This window comes from Rissa tridactyla, chromosome 6 (assembly GCF_028500815.1).
Source record: "Rissa tridactyla isolate bRisTri1 chromosome 6, bRisTri1.patW.cur.20221130, whole genome shotgun sequence".
NCBI lineage: Eukaryota > Metazoa > Chordata > Aves > Charadriiformes > Laridae > Rissa > Rissa tridactyla.
In genome coordinates, this window is record NC_071471.1 from 9,421,992 (window position 1) to 9,441,838 (window position 19,847).

The 19,847-nt window shown below is 38.2% G+C and overlaps 1 protein-coding gene across 1 annotated transcript in view; it reads right to left on the minus strand.

The window, feature by feature from the left end:
• The window catches only part of RSRC1 (arginine and serine rich coiled-coil 1), a 170,439-nt gene that overhangs the window by 64,386 nt on the left and 86,206 nt on the right, over positions 1-19,847 (minus strand). The window contains exon 6 of the mRNA XM_054205922.1: positions 11,248-11,299. Within this exon, the coding sequence (XP_054061897.1) occupies positions 11,248-11,299 (52 nt within the window). The remainder of the gene's footprint in view (positions 1-11,247; positions 11,300-19,847) is intronic.

The window sequence follows — 19,847 nt, forward strand, 5'->3', positions numbered from 1 at the left end:
CGCCTACCAGCTGGAGGATGACCAAGGCCTCCTATAATTACCTCCACACTCAAAGACTTGCAGGATGCACCATCACAACAGTGAGAAGGAGCAAGGACATTTTATTTCTTTTCCACTTATTTCTCCTTTCAGCAAGCTGAGTGAGGGTTTCTGGCACACTTCGCATCTGGAAATTAGACGGAGAGGCCCTAAACATTTAAACAGGCAACTCGTGCCCACCAGCCCGAGACAGCGCTGCTGAGCAGATCGAGGACTTTAAAGCCCTTTTCTTGGCATCCATGCTATAAAATCCAGCCAAACACTCTCCAGTTTCACTTGTAGAAAATCTGAAGGGTGGTAAACATCCAAAGATTTACAGGGTATACTGTCATAAGAGATCTTAGGGGCATGCATTCTGGCTAATGCTTTAATGACCACAGACCAAAGCAGGCACCTATACAGAGAAGATGGTGCAACAGATCAGGTAAAATATAAGAAATAAGTATTTTGCTACCAATATTAAGACATAACATGTCCCAAAAGGCATGCTTAAACAGAAACTAGCCACACAGCTACATACGGTTTCTGCAGCCGAAACAGCGTATAATTAAATTACTGGGCAAAGTTGCTAAATATGAATTGATATAAAACTTAAGCTAACTGAAAAATTGTCTTTGACTTAAGATCAATAGCAGGACTGAAAGATTCATCTGCACATAATTAGCACACATATTTGCATCAAAATCATGTATACCATATGCTACAATATTACTGAAAACCCATTAGTTATAATGCAAGCCTGAGATACTTTTGTTTCTTGGTAGCACAAAAAACCGGTCTCAGATAAAAATCTAACAAAAAAAATAGAAATTATAAAAGCTTCAGAATTATTTCTAAAGGCAATAAATGTTCATTAACTAATGAAGTTACTGTAAAGTCTACTTATAGGCTCTGTTTTACATTATAGCATCTCTACATTAGCAACTACTCATTGGCTTCTTAAACTAGGAAAAACACACATTCTACAGAAATGGTTCACAGCGTTGTTTTTTTACAAAATAGGTTCATGAGGTGAATGGCATTTAGATACCAATACAATGGTAACATAAATTTCAAAAGTGAATTATTTTGTTTCAAACACATTTCATTCTCTACCCAAATTTATTTAATTAAAATTCTGCATTTTTTCAGCCATCATGAAAATTAAGTTGAATTAATTATTGAAGTAATTGTTGATTAATCAAGTGTTTACTTTGCTCACCAATGCCACAAAACAGCTGCACTTCAAAATCACATACTCTGTAAGGACAAGACCATTAATATGTTAAAAAGTAATTACTTTGAGTAGTGACATTTTTTTTTTTTATATATAGTTGTCGCTTTGCATGCAGAAAGTATTATATTTTTAGTAGTCTAATGAGATTATGTAGCTTTGCCAACAAATTAGGAGCAGATAATCTATGAAGAAATGTGTTTAATGTCCAGCTGGATAAGCACTTGTATGTGGCTGTGAAGCCCATTGGCACAGACCACCCAGGTGAAGTTCAAATACTTCCTGCATCTTTCTGAAATTCAGTCTTAAAATACCTGCAGTTCTCATAAAACACAGAATATAAAAATTAGCTACCATGAATTTATTCCTTGATTTTTTATTTTTTTTTTTACTCATTTAATTCTTCTATCACTCAGAATTTGTTCGAAAGTGCTCTTTTCTGCTGATGTTGTCAACTAAATGGTTTTAGACAGAAATCTGCTGAGTAGGAATCAGTAGTTGACCTAGAAACTGGGTTCACTAACTCCATAATTAGATGGGTTTCCTAAATTAGCTGGTTTGCAAGAATAGGATAAAATCTTCCACCCTCAAATATGTACCTACAGCAGAAGGTTTATATACTATGAAAACTTCTGAGAAATCACTTCAAACGGAGGATGTGCATCTGCAATTGTGATACTGTCTGGGCAGAACTGAGCAGATGAAGACAAAAAAAATTAGGCTTTTCACCAATCAAGAGCTGTGAACTAATCTGTAGAGTATGGGAACAGGATTATAGCCGGAAGTATAAATGCTCAGATCCTCGTGGAAAGGATGAGCTCACTGAGAGCCCTGACTACCCTTTTCTGGAGCTATGGGAAGCTACGCAACCATTCAGTATGTCAGATGGCAGCAGAGAGAAATGGGACTGCTCAGCACACTTGGATGATTTGGGACATTTCACAAGTGTCATTTCAGTTTATTTACCTTTGAGAGAACTGAGGCAGGGAATAATAACAAACTTCATGGACTGGTGCAGACTCACTACAGATGAAAATTCCCACCAGGGTTCACAGTCTTATAGACACTGAAAGAGCCACCACCCTTCCTTTCCTTACAGCCAGATCTCTTCTTGAATCCTTCAGGCACCAAATGTTTTGTTAAGAAATAACCATAAAGCTTACTTATCAAAATAGAGACTGTGACCATATATGTTATGCAATCCATATACTTGAAAACTAAATCTTCTATTCATGTCTAGACTCCTGGAATAGAAGGAAAAAAAAATCAAGAACATTTTCTCCACCAAGGAACACCTCTATCTGTTGTGATCTTTCTAGCACGAAGCTTAAAAAACCTAGGATGAGGCTAAGTCGAAAAGTCTGTGAATGGGAATTTCAGGTATGGAAACATCCTAACGAGCACACAAAAGTCTTGGGAAAAGATACAGAATTTTTTTGATTCATTTTAGTGGATGAAACTGCAGTTTTATTTACAGTGATCCTGTAGAAGGAAGAGACGCTACTGTTTCATGCGTTTATTTATTTACTATATTGGCCAATGACAAATAACCTCTCTGTTTAGTACACACCACATTTAACCAAACTGTTAGTCACTACTGCCAGCCTAAATCTTGATCAGTGCTAAACACTACGCCTGTGCCTGTGGTTGGCCATCCCTGTACCAGTCAACTCTTAATGCTAATGTGTGCAAACAAATAGACAATTACCTTAATATTTCAAAAAAAAACCCAACCCTATCATCAAGGATATATTGCGATAGCAATGCCTCATGTACACTTTCAGAATAATTGCTTTATCTTTCCTCCACCCACCTTCCTCTTCGTTTTCCTCTCAAGTTCTCACTCTCATTCTCGTCTCAGGACAACCTTGCAAGGTGAGCTTCACGAAGTCCAACCTAAAACTTCTTTTAGTCCACTTCTTTTTTTTCCTTTGTTTTTAATGTTTTAATAGCTTGTTCTTGGTAAAAGAGCACGATACAAATCTAATCTTCAATAATTACTACTTGCTATTTTGTCACCTGCAGCAGAACAAAACCCATCGTCCTGATCCTGTGCCTGAAAGCCCTCTTGGAGTAAGGGAGCAGGAGGCTGTCAACTACAGATACTTGCTGGAAGCAGCACAAGTGACCAAGTCACCTGCGATGGGATGGGGACGCTCTATTTCAAAGACGTGGCGATTTGATGCAGCTCTTCCCATCCTCTGTCCAGGTCCCCGGGCTTGTGCTGGAGTCCTGGGAGGGTGGGAAGATGTCCTGCAGCATCGCCACCGGCCCCCGGGGAGCTGCTGTGGCAGGACGGATGCTCGGCCATCGCGCTTACCTCTGCTCACTCACACGTAACCAGGTCTTGCTTGTTTGGGGGTGGTTTCATTAGGAACAGATTCCTATCCATTCAAACTCTCCTTAGCTTGGTGTACAAGAAATGCTGCACGAAACACTTTTATAAACATTTTTAGAGCCTATGTCCGTGTTTGTCGTATGGAGAAAAGGTAGTTCAGTAAGACATCTTTGCTCATAGAGTTGATATTTTTATATAAATAGAAGTAAAATTCAATTCAAAGCGTGAACAGACACTACTCAAAATAACTGTTTGAAATCGATAGAAATAAGAATTTTATATTAAATCAAACTGACCATGCTCACACAGTAATTATATTAATCTCTTTTTCAACATTCAGCAACTCTTAAGCTTGTTTTAAGTTCAAATTCTCACAATTTCTGGGTAAAGCATTATTTTAAAAGCTATTTTAAAATTTTCTTTAAACAGGTGAAATATTTTATGTGTCATTTCATCCTTTGTGCATATATACGAACACATGTTTTCCATCCTTCTAAAATTGTTCGCATAATTAGAAATTCAAACTAAGGCCATCAAGTTTTCAGTGGAAAGAACACAAATAGCAAAATCAAAAAGGAAGAAAAGAAGAAAAAGAGAAATACGTAAACATTTTATAAATTTGGCATTTAAAAATAAGCACCAACAATACTTGTTGCCACCTGCCTGCCTTACGACTTTGCATCACTAGAAGAGACCAAAACAGAGGCCATCCTACTTAACTAAACAGTTTTTATTAAAGTAAAAGAAAAGCAAGAATCTATGAAGTAGCAAGTGATCCTATTAGTTCCACCAGACTAAAATCATACAGTCTACGTATGTGGTCCTTTCAGCCACATCTGTTATGAGCCATTTTGATACCAGAAAGCAGAGAATATTTGACTATTTATTTAGCAGGCGCTGAGTGCAAATTAGGATTTTTCTCCCTGATAACATGTGTTGTAATGGGTAGATTTTTAGAAAATTCAGTAAGTATTGTCAAACGCTGGCATTTTTACAGCAGCTAAGGCCAAAATACTTGTTATATTCAATTATTTTCTCTTTAAGGAATACATAAAATGTAATAAAGATGCATGGTACAAAATTAAAGAGAGCAATCTGATAGCATAATTCAAAGATAATGAGTTAAATATCCAATATCCAGAATTGCTGCCAAACAGATCTGATAAATGTTAAATGCTTATGGTTTGTATTCATCAATTTTTACCACATATTGCTAATGTCATATTAGTGTCTCAGTTCTGAAGTTTTCTTTAAATAAACTCTGTCAAGAATTCTTTGCACAAAAATGTTCTATTCTTGAACGTTCTTTCAGCGATAGATTGAAATGCAGATTCCAAAAATAGATCAGTCACTTATTTCAACTCTAGACCTTTGAAAATCCAGATCAACTGCCTTTTGTCATCGTCTTTATATGAAGAGTAAGAAATTTCAGCTTATCACCATAGAAAGAAACCCAAACTTTCAGACTACTTTAGTGAAGGCGGCCAGATTGATAGTTTGAAATGCCCACATGCTATTTCTTATCAAGAGATTTACATTTTAGAATATTCATTCACATTTTCATCTTTATAAGAAAACACGAGCGCCATACAGCAATTTATGACACATGTTAACTGCCTTTAAAGTTTTGAGGTTTTCTGTTGAGCTTACGGGTTTTATCAAGGCAGGATTCGATGCAGGGCAAACTTTTTTACTTAAAATTAGCAATACGAGCAAGAAAACGTTTAAGACAAAACCCCAGCTCAAATCTTCTCTGCTTCTCCGTCTCTCAGTAATGAAGTCTGGGAAAGAAATCACAGACACCCAAGTGGTTTGGCAACTGTAAGTGACAGAAGCTCAGCTAAATCCTCTGTTTACACTGGGGATTAGCCGGGAAGACTGTGCACCGCGAACTGAGCTGGCGATGGTCAAGGGAACCTGCTCCCTCTCCGCCCGTGGGGCAGCGGCACAAAGCCCCGTCCTGGTAGGAAGTGACCCATAAACGTATCCCGACGAAGGATTTACACAAAGCCAGCCTGCCTCACAGAAACTCCATATGACCATTAACTGGCCTGCAAGGCCTGCCAGGAGGCCTAATTACAGGTCTACAGAGCCCAATAACAAAAGCTGAAGAGCTTTAGCCGAGGGATGATCTGCTTTATACTGACTTGAGAGAGTCCATATAGAGTGACAAAAAGAAAGAGGTTTAGCTTTAAAACTCTCCCAAGAGACAAAGCATTGTCGCTAAGTTGGAAGGCCCACATGCAACATACTTCAGATAGGCTTAAACGTACCACCCCCTCAAAATTAACATTCAACTATTGCCTGCTTAACATCTGCTCAGACATGGCAAGTTGCTGCGATATTGTTAGAGGATGCTAAAAAGGCTTTCTCGTATCGCAACATTAAGGGAAAGGTAAGTAAAAAAAGTCATGCAAATATAAATTTATAGCTGACTGCTTTTTATAAATCAAAAATCAGTTGCCTTAAAAATTAAAGTGGAGTGCTACAGTATCTTCAACTATTGCTTAATGAGAATGAAGATACTGACATTAATCCACACCAACAAAGAAAAAATAATTTTAACAAAGTGCACGGCAAAGCCCGCATGAATGGACTTGGAGACAAAACTTCGTGACAGCACTATATTACCTGAATATAAAAACGGCCATCTTCCCCTCCTCCCCTCACAAATAAGGTGGATATTTTGCATTTTACCAGCTCTCCCACAATGAGACACCAGAAGTCACAATTCCCAAAACACACCAGCAAAAAAAATAAATCCGGTTGAAAATAACCTGGATTACTATTTGCTGTCTTTTGGTTTTCAGAGAAATCGGTTGTTGTTTCCTAAATTAGCATCTAAGTGCGATTCTAAAAGCAGGTTTTCCCAAGATACCAAACATCTACAATTCCTGCTGAGGCTGAGCAGTTGGCCTTTGCACCTACCTACCCTAAAAATCAAGGATCTTTGGTGATGAAGAAAGCAGTGAAGAGCGAAGGGAACACAATCGTGTATAACTAACTTTTTTAAACTATGGCCATTGTACTTTCAAAGCACGTTCAAATCTATATTCTTTAAAAACATAACATTATTAGCGTATTTCAATATACCCCTTTCTCTTGCTTAAAAAGCCACAGGGATAAAGCCACATAATTTCCATGTCAATAGGTTGATGTGAAGCAAAAAATTATACACAAACATCTTCAGATTGAGAAGACAGCTCTAACATAAACACCAGAAGAAGAATAAAGCAAAACAAGGACTATCTAAATCTTTTTGTACCTAAATACTTTTGGAAATCACAGCCCTTAAAAATTGCCTCTTGTCTGTAGCTAGTGCTGATGTCTGCAGGACTTGGCATGAAAGCAGGGTGAGCTGTTTGACTGCCCAACACAGATGAACAGAGTGCAACCAGCTCTTGGAGTGACATTTCCTATGCTTGGAGAAAGGTTGGCAATTCCCGCTTTTAAAATTGAACAAAATATCTTCAGACATTCTGCTCTCTGATAAAGCAACAGCCCAAATGCATTCTCTTTAAAAATATGCATGTATATTGCACACGAATATGTATTTGTTCCTGTGCCCAATTTGAAGAAAGCACTTGAACTTGAGCCCTGACATCAAATAGTTTTCCCTCAATTCTATATATGTTCCAGGTCCTGAGAGAATCACAGAATGGTTTGGGTTGGAAGGGACCTTTAAAGGTCATGTAGTTCCACCCCCCTGCCCTGGGCAGGGACACCTCCCACCAGACCAGGTTGCTCCAAGCCCCATCCAGCCTGGCCTTGAACACCTCCAGGGATGGGGCAGCCACAGCTTCTCTGGGCAACCTGGGCCAGGGGCTCACCACCCTCACAGTCAAGAATTTCTTCCTGATATCTCATCTAAATCTCCCCTCTTTCAGTTTAAAACCTTTCCCCCTTGTCCTATCACTCCACTCCCTGATCCAGAGTCCCTCCCCAGCTTTTCTGTAGCCCCTTTAGGGACTGGAAGGGGCTCTAAGGTCTCCCCGGAGCCTTCTCTTCTCCAGGCTGAACAACCCCAACTCTCTCAGCCTGTCCTCACAGCAGAGGGGCTCCAGCCTCTCATCATCTTCATGGCCTCCTCTGGACTCACTCCAACAGGTCCATGTCCTTCTTATGTTGGGGGCTCCAGAGAAGTTTCAAATGAAACATTTATCAATGATAAAGAATTGCTCCTGAACAAGCTCAGGCAGCATGACCCTTCACGTGCCCACACAGGCTGGGGGAGCGGGCAGGCAGCGTCAATGGGGCAGCATCGGTGGGCCCAGCAGAGTACCAGTTAACCTGCCAACACTCCTTATCTATGTTAAATTAGTCAACATCAGTCATTAAAGCTACATTCTAATAACATTTCCAGCACAAATATGATAAAAATTAAGTTCTCCAGTTCAGCAGGGACGTGTTGCAAAGTTGTATCATTACTTACAGGCAATTTCTTTTCTCAAAATGAATGTCCAATAGCACACACATTCAATTTTTCCACATGTACACAACAAACTTTTGTCCCAGTCTCTCTTCCCTTTTTCAATACAATCTTTAATATACTGTAGCTGCACTGACAAAGGATACATTAGAATTTAGACCCTTTGATGGGGCTAACCAAACGGGAAATTTGGATAGTAAAATAAAGAAATTCCATTTGAAACATCATGATGTGATGGTGAATAGCAAATAATAAGCTCGAGTATTAGATAAATGTATTGCTGGGCAAGGCTGTGAGCAAACTTCAAAACCCACCATCAGCTTGAATTTAAAGTCAGGCTGCTCTTATAGCAAATGCTGGTATTTTACAGAAAACTAGCTTCAGCTTATGCGCATTAACATTTAATATATGTTGTCCCCTTACAGAGTTACATACTGTTTGCTATATTTGTGTTATGTTTATCCAAAGACATCTCCAGTATATTAAGAACAAAAAAATTTGCTAAGGAAGCGAAGTGAAGTTTCTCTCTAGGTTAATTCTTTCAAAGTACAGTAAAATACAGAAATCTTCAGCATGAAATGAGCAAATACATTTGAATCCAGACAATATAAGAAAATGTTAGATTATCACGGGCGATGGGATATTAACAGCGCGGAAATGGCAGGGCAAGGGGAACGGAAATGTCACCGTAACAGCATGTCGGTAGAGAAGAACAACGAAGGGACCTTCCCAAACACCTCCCCAACGCTAGTCAGTAACTTTGAGCGGTTGCAGAAGGTAAGACTGTTTTGTTTGTCCAAACCACAGAGGCGTACAGTGTCATTAACAGCTATTAAAAAGTAGCTAATACATTTTGAATAAAGCACAGCTTTTTTTCCCCACTTAGTGGGATTAGAGCAACTCCCATAACGTGTGCAGCCAGATATTCTACAAGTTAATTCATAACTTTGGGATGGATCCTGTACCAAGCACTACATACGCAAACAGCAGCTTCCCTCATCATTACTAAAGTACAGATTTAAATTTGCGTTACATTAAAATAAATCATACAGCATCATGCTACAACAGCAACAACAATTAACCTGTTGATCGTGAGCTCCTTGGAAAGCTGCTCAATAACAGTCTGACACGGATTTCTTTTTATTTCTTTAAACTTAAAGGTGAAAAAAGTGCTGATTTTGCAATGAGTAAACACACAAAAAGATATTAAAACAACATTATTAACATTTCCAACACTCCTCTCACACCAGATTAATAAAAATTCAATTTAATTGACTGAATACAGGACTGAGGGAAGAAGGTGGGGGGATGATCTCATAAACGCCTGAGATAGATGATAACCAAGACTGAAATAAAGCCAGGAAAGAACTTCCTGTATTTTGGATGGTAAGAGAAATAAACAGATTAACTCGCTTGACTTACTTATGAACAGCTCGCAGCTTCAATCTAAGTTTCAGACTTCAATTGTGAATATTTAAATTTAACAGTGTCATAGACCCATTATATATTTTTGGAAATTTCTGGGACCCAGGTCATGATGATATACAACCCACAGGTATCTTTTCTACATTTCCCAGGTGTTAAATTAAAAAATGAGGTGTGATAGATGTGAGTAGTATACACAAATTGTGCTTTTTTTAGGTCAGTGCTGTCACATCTACTTTATAATTATATGCTTCAAAGATTTATTAAAAGTTAAGGAGAACAATGAATGCATTTGAAGCCATACAATACAAATGGCTAGATGCATTTTTGAAAAAAATATCAGTAATGTGAGTAGATGTCTATTCCTTAAAACAGAAGGTTTCCATAAGGGGAAAAAAGAAAAAAATGGCATTTCTTGGAAATTGCTGCTTAGAAGTTAAAAATACATATATAAGAGATGAAAGCTGAATTATAGGCAAATATGTATTTATTAAAATGCATATGAAATACTGGAAGCTTTCCTGTTGGTGTGAACAACTGCCAAAGTTTTAATGGGAAAATTAAAATAGGATCTAGAAATTAATTAGGATTACAAACCTCAACACAGAATACCACTTCAGAGCATTAAATCATTATTTTAATAATCTGAAGACAAATACAAGTACCTAAAGAACATCCAGGAATGTTATATAAAAGGATTATTATTAATTTATAAATTTATTGTAATTACCACAACCCCACTAGCGTGTAAGGTTCTCGAGTCCTGTTTTCACAATCATAGCATAAGTGCATCAAAACACGGGCTGCTCTTGGGAATAACCACTTGGAGCCTGGGTGAAGAGAGGACAAACCCCTCGGCATCACGGCCAGCGAGGAGCTGGTGCCCGGCCACCCCACGCCACCGCGAGGGTGCGCGACCACCCAAGGGGACAAAGAGCAAAACGGACCTCGGGGTCAGTTACACCACGGGTCAAATCCACAGCAACTTCCACGGGGGAAAAGCCCGAGAAGCGCATGTCAAAGCTGTGTACTGAACACCCTTAGATTAGTAAAAATAAACCAAAGAAGTGTCCATTTGGAAACAACCATGTCTTTGAGATTTAATGTGGACTTAGATACAACATTTGCAAAAAAGGCAGGATAAAAGGAATGATAATCTCATCTTTGCCACAATAGGACAACAATTTCTTTAAAGTTTTAAACCTGGCGTAAAGCTACAGGATTACTCCATTTTTTTATTTAAATTAAAGGTTCAAAATTAAAAGTAGTTACCAAGACCCATATCTTGCCTTCCTTCTTACTAGTGCTAGACTAAATAGAAATGTTTCTCTTTGTAGAGAACTAGCAGGTAGATCACTTTCTGGATCCGAGTCTTTTGGAAAGCTTGCTACATATGTTTGCTACCACTTCAAATACATAAATATATATATATATATATATATATATATACATGCACTCGTTCCACCCAGGGCTAAAAGATAAAGGCATGAAACCAAATTTTTAAGACGACAGAATAAAGTCTCAGTAGCAGCAAGAGGACAAACGCATGAAGTCTGAGTGCTGGTTCTCAACAGCAAACAAAAATTACTTATTTTTATCTCCTTAAAGGGATTTGTTAAGCGCCAATGATGATGCACACCCGTGTCATCTTACCCAGAAACTGAAGTGGGCTATAGAGAAAAGGACTTCGCATTCGCCAAACGGAAATGGATAAAATTACTGCCTTGATAGGTCTCATTTTTCTGATATTACATTAAATACATTTTTGAATAATATAATTTTACTTATAATAGCAACACTTACCAGCTGCCTCAAGAACCAGCTGTAATCTAGCTTTGGCCTGTTCAGCAGGAGTCTGAAAAGAGAGGATTTATAAATCTTCATAAGCGCACATTCAACACACAAGGTCACACGTTACCGACCACAGTGCTGCCACCCCCAGCGGGGAGCTGCCGCCTCTGCGAGTGACTCAGTGCTACGCGCCACCCAAAGAAACTTCCAGACTGAAATGAGGACTATTGTATTTTGAGTTAGAAACTATCAGAAATTTTCAGAATTGACAGAAAATACAATCCCAATGAGGTAGTGCTGTGGCGCCCTGACCAACCTGAGCACCCACAGCCCCAGCAAGGCTGAAGCCCACCCCCAGCTCCTTTCTCAGGCCTCAAACAGCAAATCCTCCCCGGCTTCACAAAAACACATGGCTACACAAGCATGCTCAAAATTTGGTTTTAATATGATTAATATGGCAAGTTTTTCACACTTCTTCTGTTATCTGTTTTGATTTTTTCTTCTCCTTAAGGTATTTCTTCACATCTGTTGGGTTGAAGAACATATTGTTGGCTGTGTACCCACTATGCTAATTATTCCAAGTGATGTTTTACTGTGTCCAATGTGCTTGCCGTCCCTCTAATTTTGAAGCCACTCAAACGTTTTCACAGTTAAATTTACACACAAACCACATTTGTCACGGAGTTCAGAAGTTGATTATTTCTGTAAGCATCTGAAAAGTTTGAGAGGCTTCTGCTCTGCACTAAAAACAAAACATGACAGAAATGTTTCGTGTCACTGTTCAGCTTTGAAAACTCTGCTAGGCAGATGTTGCTACTGGAACATTTTTCTCTGACAACCAGTCTAAGTTTGCACCCTTCCAGTTCCACCCCATTAGCCACACAAATATTAATCAAGGTAATTGGGCAAAGCTCTTCACTATGAATGTCCCAACTGATGATGCTCTGTAGGGCAAGAGAGTTAGCTTTTCTCAAAACCTCTTTCAACCAAAGACCTCTCAGATTGCATTCTGTGTGATATCATCTGTGTGATGACAGCACAATTGCTATTGTATTACTATAAAATATAAACTGTATAAAATGGCCTTGTATTCTAAAAAAATGCGCTTTCATAATTTCAGTAAGAGCTTAGAAAGTTTCTAGTTTGAATATCTCTAATACTGTGTGTGTGCAGAAGCACGTACATTCGTCTACTAATTAATGAGAAAACAATTTTCTGCTTGTTAGGGGATCCTTTTTATTTATTTATTAATCCTTTGTTTTACATTATGCCTACACCTATTAAGAGGAACTAACTGATGGCAAAGAACAATTCCATTTCTACTACAAGTGTTCACAGACTGCTTCTTTCAGTAGCATGCAGTATGAAAGATGTTACACTAATCCACAGATTAATTCCTGAAAAAGGAAATTTAAATGAAGATCCAGATTGTAACTGTATAGAGGTCTAATATTTTTTAGGTTAGAATTTTGTTAGTTGTTTGCACAAACCCAAAGTTATTGGGCAAAATTTATTATTATAACTACTATACCAATGCTACCATTAGCGCTGACCACTAATCTTGGTGGCAGCAGGAAAAATCTTGAAATTTATTGTAAAAATATCTTCAAATTCCTTACTCTTGCGATGAACTAATTATTACAATATGTTTTGGCATATTAAATACGTCACTAGAGGAAAGAAAGGAGAGGAAGGAAAGGATCTTCTTTCCTTCCAGAACAAACTTGCTCAACTTACTAAGTTTCAGAAAAGCCGTACTTAGGTTTGCGGTTTTTCCATTCCTATGACAACTTCAGACATAAAAGAAAAAAAACCTCCAGGGTTACTTTAGTATGGCAAAACATTGCAGTACAATTTAGCAGAGAAGGAGAAGTGTTCAATGTAAAAATACTACCTACGCTCACATCTTCACACGAACAAAGCCTTTGTGCGAGCCCACCCACCAGCTGGGTTTTAGCATCCAGTAACACTTACAGTACGTTAAATCAGTTTCCTGTATTTGTTTTCTACATTCTGTAACAAAGTGTTTTATGAACTTAACTGATCCCCCACCTTGTCTGAGCCACAGCGCATCCCCACAGCCCCAGCACCCCCCCAGGCTGCGACTCGCTCCTACGGGCCGCCCAACGCAGGCAGCGGCACCAGCCACCACGCTTCTAAACCGGCTTTTTTCTGTAAGATTCAAGTATGTCTCAAATGCAATGGGAGTGGTTGTGTTAAGAGAGATAATCTTCTATTTTTACAGCAGTTATCTGTTAGATATTTGACAAAAATGCCCAGATCTCTCAAATAAAAAGATGTCAACTTTTTGGCTGTGGAACCGTCTGGTTAGCACTACAGACTGGAGAAATAGATTATTTCACTGATGTAATTTCCATATTCAAAGCCTAAAGTGGCAACATCTAGCACCACCACACTAACAATAATTCCCTGAAAGAGAAAATATTAAACCAGGCTGCAGACAGAGGAGAAGGGAAAGCAACGAGCAACGGTTCAACTGACACCTCCCACCACTAAACGTGAAGCTCCACCAGTACTGACACAACTGCTCCCCCTGCTCAGAAACGCTCCACACAGCTCAAAATGCCTTTTCCCACTCCTCTCATGTATGTATGAATGTGTCTCATTGGCATAAAGTAGGCTAGACTAAAATTCTTCTTTTACTCAGCAATATCCCACTGGAAACTGCAAGGGCAGATGCTCTGCAGGCATCTTCTCCCTCGCCCTGACCGCAGCACTGGCACTGACCGATACCCAGTTGCTTCGTGGATGTTGGTATACCCACAGGAGAACTTGCTATAGATGCCCTTCTATTATCGATCGATATGCCCTGAACAACGAATGGATGAAAGGTTCTTAAAGAAAGGTTACTAGCTTGGCTCCAGAATGCATTTGTCCAGCTGGTGGATGAGGCCAACGCTCTGAGAAAATGGACAGAGATTAATTCATCTGAAAATCACAATTAGACCCCCAAACAAGCCGTCAGCAATGTGTGAGAAAGACTGACTACCGGAGGTTAGTATTGATTTAGAAGACCATTAAATGACAAAATTCAGAAAGACCCTCAGGAAACGTAAAAACAGTGAAATGATTGGTGTAGGAAACATTATCAGAGTGGTCTAGCACAAGTTGCAAAATAAACCCTCATACTTTCCTTAAGGTCTTAAGCATAACGCAGAAGGAAACGAATTCGAAACTGTGTAAAAATAAAAAAATAGTACCAAGTATTTATCGTACCAACTGATGAAGGTGACAACTAACTGTAAAAGCAGGAAAGGAATTCCCTAACAGTCATATCGCAGCATAACATGAGGCGTGTCAAACATCCCTAACGACGAATTTTACATATGTCAAAAAAGTGTCTGGTAACACACTGGAATTACACTTTAGAAAATGATGGTATTCTACAGGATACTATAAAACAGAAACATCCATGTGATTAATAATTGCTATTAATATCTCACACAAAAATTTGATCACATGTATTCAATTTTCAGTGCAAGCTTTTTTAGGAAGATGTGGCACATCCTTCTTGACTTGGATTTCTTTGCAGTATGTCTGCTGCGTTACATCACTACTGCTTTCTCAAACAGTATGCTTTTTATTGAAACTGCACCAAAACCAGCGTCTCAGCTACATTTGGTGCTCATTGTGTAAAAAACCACATACAAGTTGCTTGCCACTAGCAGCTACAGGGAGCAAGTGATGTTCTTGATGGACAGCTTCAGACATACCATCAGTGTAATGTTTTGCTTTCAAAATATTCAATTGCAATTCAGCTTTTAAATTTTACCAAAATAATTAATAGGTTTGAAACAAATATGTCAATTCAGCAACTAGACCTTATTTTTAAAAATCTTCCTGCTCCTTGTGATGCATGTTAAAATGTTTTGAGTGAGAAAACAAGATTAAAGTGAAAATAAACTTTAGAAAATTAAGGAAAAATTTTGAGAACAATTAAGTTTAAAAAGAGAGTCCAAACTTCCATTTGACCTAATGACTGTGAACATTGTTAAGTACCGAGTGTGGCTCTTGTCAGTATTTGAAAACGTTACATTATCACAAGAGTCAAGCAGTTCATGATGCTGAAGTATTTTGAGTAGTATTTCGAGTTGCAATGCTCTCTTACCTGATTTTTATGAATATGAAAGTTTCATATAGAATGTCACCAATATTTACTGTTTCTGCTAAAACTGGACATGTTCAATTCCTCCTACTCATCACTAATGTCACTAATGACATTGGCTGCATATAATTTAACTGCAGGACTTTTCTCTCTGATAACATCTCTATAAAAGCCTAATAAACCTTAGCATGATAGTGATCAATTTTTGTGGGGTTTTTGTTTTTTGTTTTTTTTGGGTTTTTTTTGTTTGGTTGGTTTTTTTTACACAAACATTTTATCTTTGCATTTGATAAAGACAGAAACAGCAGTCCCCAAGTCTTCTACACCTCTGCTCACAGAGAGGAGCGACAGCCCCTAAGTGCCATGCTTCCCACAGCAACCACCATCGACATTCCTTAGCTGTCTTAGATACACGTGCTGCCTGAAATTATAATGACATGTTCTACTTGCAGAGAGGACGTGGGATATCAAATTTGTTTAACAGAAACAGTCAAGTTCATAATTTAAGAAGATCTTCCACTTACTGATGAAACCAGAATCTCCTACAGGCATTATATTACATTAGAAAACTACGAAGCTATAGATCTCCTAGCTGTGCAAGCTAGTTTGCTCATACCAGTTGAAATGTCTTAATGTTACTTCTCCTCCTGAAGAAAAGGTTTGTGTCCAGGTTTCTTCCTGAAGACGACTCATGGCCTCACGGCCAAATGCCATTATAACAGTGGTACTACAGTATGTTCCTGCTCATATTTTGGGGATGATATTAGCACAACCACACACTGAAATAGAAAATAGAATATGAATTGTAGTTGTGTCAAATACAGTTTTCCTCAGTAAGATGTCGATTCCCCAGGTTCAAATTGCTCTTGATGCAAATGTATACAGTAAAATTCCAGTTTAAAAAAAAAAATAATCAAAACACTACCCAAAAGACTCAGCAAATAAACACTAATTAAGTAACCCTACATAGGATTTTGAATGCTCAAACCCATTTTCCCGTTTTAACTCCAGCCTCTCATCGGTTTCCTGGGGACATTTATCTAGCCTTTCCCAATGCCTGATGAGCTCAAAAAAAAGGTTAAGAAAAAGCATAACAAGAAAAAGAAAGAACAAAACATAAGTCCCCTAGTTGTTTGAAGAGATGGCTATCCAAAGCTACTGGGAATACTTCCAAAGTGGGTCAGAAACCTAAAGCAAATGTCGTTTGCAATTAATTCCAGAAAAAGAAAAGTTGGCAAGGCTGAGAATATAAGAGAAATTCCCCGGCGTTACTGCAACCACGACTCTTCTAGAGGCTTTATCGAGTGATTCTGTTTGTACATTCTTCTCAGGCTTCCTCTTCACTCAAAACCAGAGGAACTGTACAAAAAAAAGATAATTAATATCGAAGCTAATCATCTCTTCCCACAATTCAGGAAATGCCTGGGAATGCAGTCCTTTTACCTGCAAATCCTAAATCGTGTCAGAGTCCAGCTTGTAGGTGGTAGGCAGCCACATGCAGGGACCGGGGAATGGAGAGAGGCAGCAGCCACAGTGGGGTGGCAGAGCAAAGGAGAACGGGATGATCTTTAAGGTCCTTTCCAACCCAAACCGCTCCATGATTCTATGTATGAGAGGGGACTTTGGGTTGGGATGTCTGGGGCTCGGTGGCCTAAAATTATAGAAACAGATGGAGTCCAGTGTAAGAGGGTGTTGTGGTTAGTTGGGATGAAAAGGAGAATTGTTTTGTGGGGATAAAGACAACGGCCCTGATATTAAAGGGATAAAGTTCCTACAGATAAAGAAGAGGCTCCGTTCAGAGCAAAAGGAAAAGCCATCACGCTAATATACTGCCTAAGTGGCATCTTCACTGAAAAAACCACCACATCTCCTGAGTCTCAAACACTGATACAGTAGCTTAGAAAGACAAGCTGACGGTTTTGTTGAAGTGCCAAAAGCTTTTAAGTCCTGCATAAGTAATCAAGGCACAAAATAACCGAAGACAGGTATTAGTAATTTCCACTTATTCTGTATTAAAATGCAGACTGGTTTTACAGCTTCAGCAGGGATCTGGGAAAGATGTTGAATGATGGCATTCCATCACATTTAGAGGGAAATACAGTATTTAGGGGTACAGGAGACTGACAGGCTTAACCAGATCAAGCGATAATAGCAGCACGGAACGGGATAAAATGTAATGCTGATAAATACATAGTAATGCATGTTGGGGAGAACTTCTCATCCACCTTACCGTGCTCTCAAAGAATGGTATCAATTCAGGAAAAAAAAACAGTTTAGCAGCATCATGGACAGCTAAAAGGAGACCTCAGGGTGTATCAGTAATGAGAAAAGACAAGGAAGAAATGCCATAAATTAAACAAAGGGTATAGACAGATAATTTCATTTTAATATATTCTGTAATTCAGTGGCCTGCCTTCACCTGAAATATTATACATCCCAATTCTAGTAAATCTATCTCAACAGGAAAAGAGTAACAAAGAACCCTAACCCCAGCTATCTTTTCAATGGAGTTTGATCAAATTATGGAAAAGATTATGTGACATGTTTGTTTAGCATAGGAATGGTTGGATTCCTTTTCAGTCATGTATTCCTCATTAGGAGATTAAAAAAAAAGAAAACAATTACTAAAGAAACTGAAAATAAAGAACTTATTTGTATTAGAAAATACCTTACAGGAGCATACAATATAAAAACAAATAAACAAAAAACAAAGGAGACTGAGAACTTGTAATTGTCATCTTTTTCTTTCATGAGCCAGACAAACAGAATGAATTCGAGGGTGGCAATTTCAAAATTTTTTTTTTTTTCACATAAAAAAAAAATCGCAGAGAAGAATTCATAATATGAATTAATAACACAGAAACATAATAAGCATATCCGGCATTATTCGAATTAAATCCCTACATTTTCAGACATAAATCAGATTAAATGATTGGATGTTAAAATGTTATTTATGTCTAATCCGGTGTTTCTTCTCTGTTCCCATCAATCAGTAATACACTCAGATATAGGCTACAGTAGGACCAGTGTCCTGACCTAACACAGATCTACTTGTTGCAAAAAACCTGAACATTTGAGACCCTGTGGAAATGTATAAATTCCCTTACTGGAAAAAAGGTACCCAGTGAGAGATGGTACCGATTCTGTTCACTACAAACAAGTAAGATTTTTCCCAGCTTGCTTCCTGCCCAGAACTATCTTTCTATGACATAGAATGGAGAAAGGAGAATTTTACTACTATCCAGCTGATATGAAACTAGCTGTATGAAAGTGTTCAGCAGCCAAAAATGAAATATACAAAAATTATACTATATTGACATAGCAGTTTTACACTAGTACTACTATGGAGGATGAAATTGGGGAAAGAAAAGAAAAAAAAAATCTGAGGAATTGTCAGGCTGTTTACAGTCTCCAGGAAGCACAGTAGAGAACTATAGATAGTAAAAAGCAGAGACATATGATATTGAAAAATCACTGGTATTCTCTTACATTAGATAAATAGCCTGAACAGGAATAGAAAACATTTTAAGCTCGAGAAACAGTTCATACTCAATTTCCGAGGAATTTTATACTTTTTATGGACCTCCCATCAACACATCCTAGCTACGGTTTAATGCAAATTACAGCAATGTTCCATTACAGCATTGAAATAGAATGGAGCATAAAAAACATTTTGATCTTAAATGTTGTCGGACGTATACAATTATCAAAGCATGATATACATGAATTATAAGTGGAGAAAAATCATGCAAAGCATGGAATAATAGTGATAACTGTCCATCAAACACACAGATGCTTTTGGCATTTCCCCACAAAAAAAAAAAAAACAACCTCAAACCCCAAGCCAGCATCAGCAACATACTAACTAGGAAAGGGCAATCATTATCCAAAAAAAACACAAGAGCAGCCAGTAAAGCCATTTTTCCCTTTAATGTATGTAAAGGCCACGGAAATAATATGACTAATGATGAAGTGAAAAGTACAGCTTAACTAGCGGCACACACACCAGACTGAAGAGATAATCAAGCAGTATCTATCTGTGGGAGAAGGCTCTCCCAGCCATAGCCAGGAAAAAAATATCCGTACCTTGACAGAAAGGTCTGGAAAACTTTTCCAAGCTGTACAGACAGCCCTGTTCAGTCCTACTCCTCCAAGACTGCCGAGTTATCAAAATTGGGAAGGAGAGATAACAAAAGGGAATGATATGGCCCAGTCATTAAAATTCAGAGCCCAGAGAGGAAAGACAAAATTGTTGGCATAACTATAAAGTCACAGCTAAAAAGCTGCTAAACAACTTAATGGAATGTTAAAATTTTCTGTTAAAATACAAAAGAGTATTTTCACTACATGCTTTTCGTCCAACTGAATTTTCATACAAAATTGAGATCAAAGGGGAAAACACATTATATTGTCCCTGAACATAACAGACACTTCGACATGTGCTGTATCTCAAAAGCATAGGATTCAGAAAATCCTTTTCCTTCTA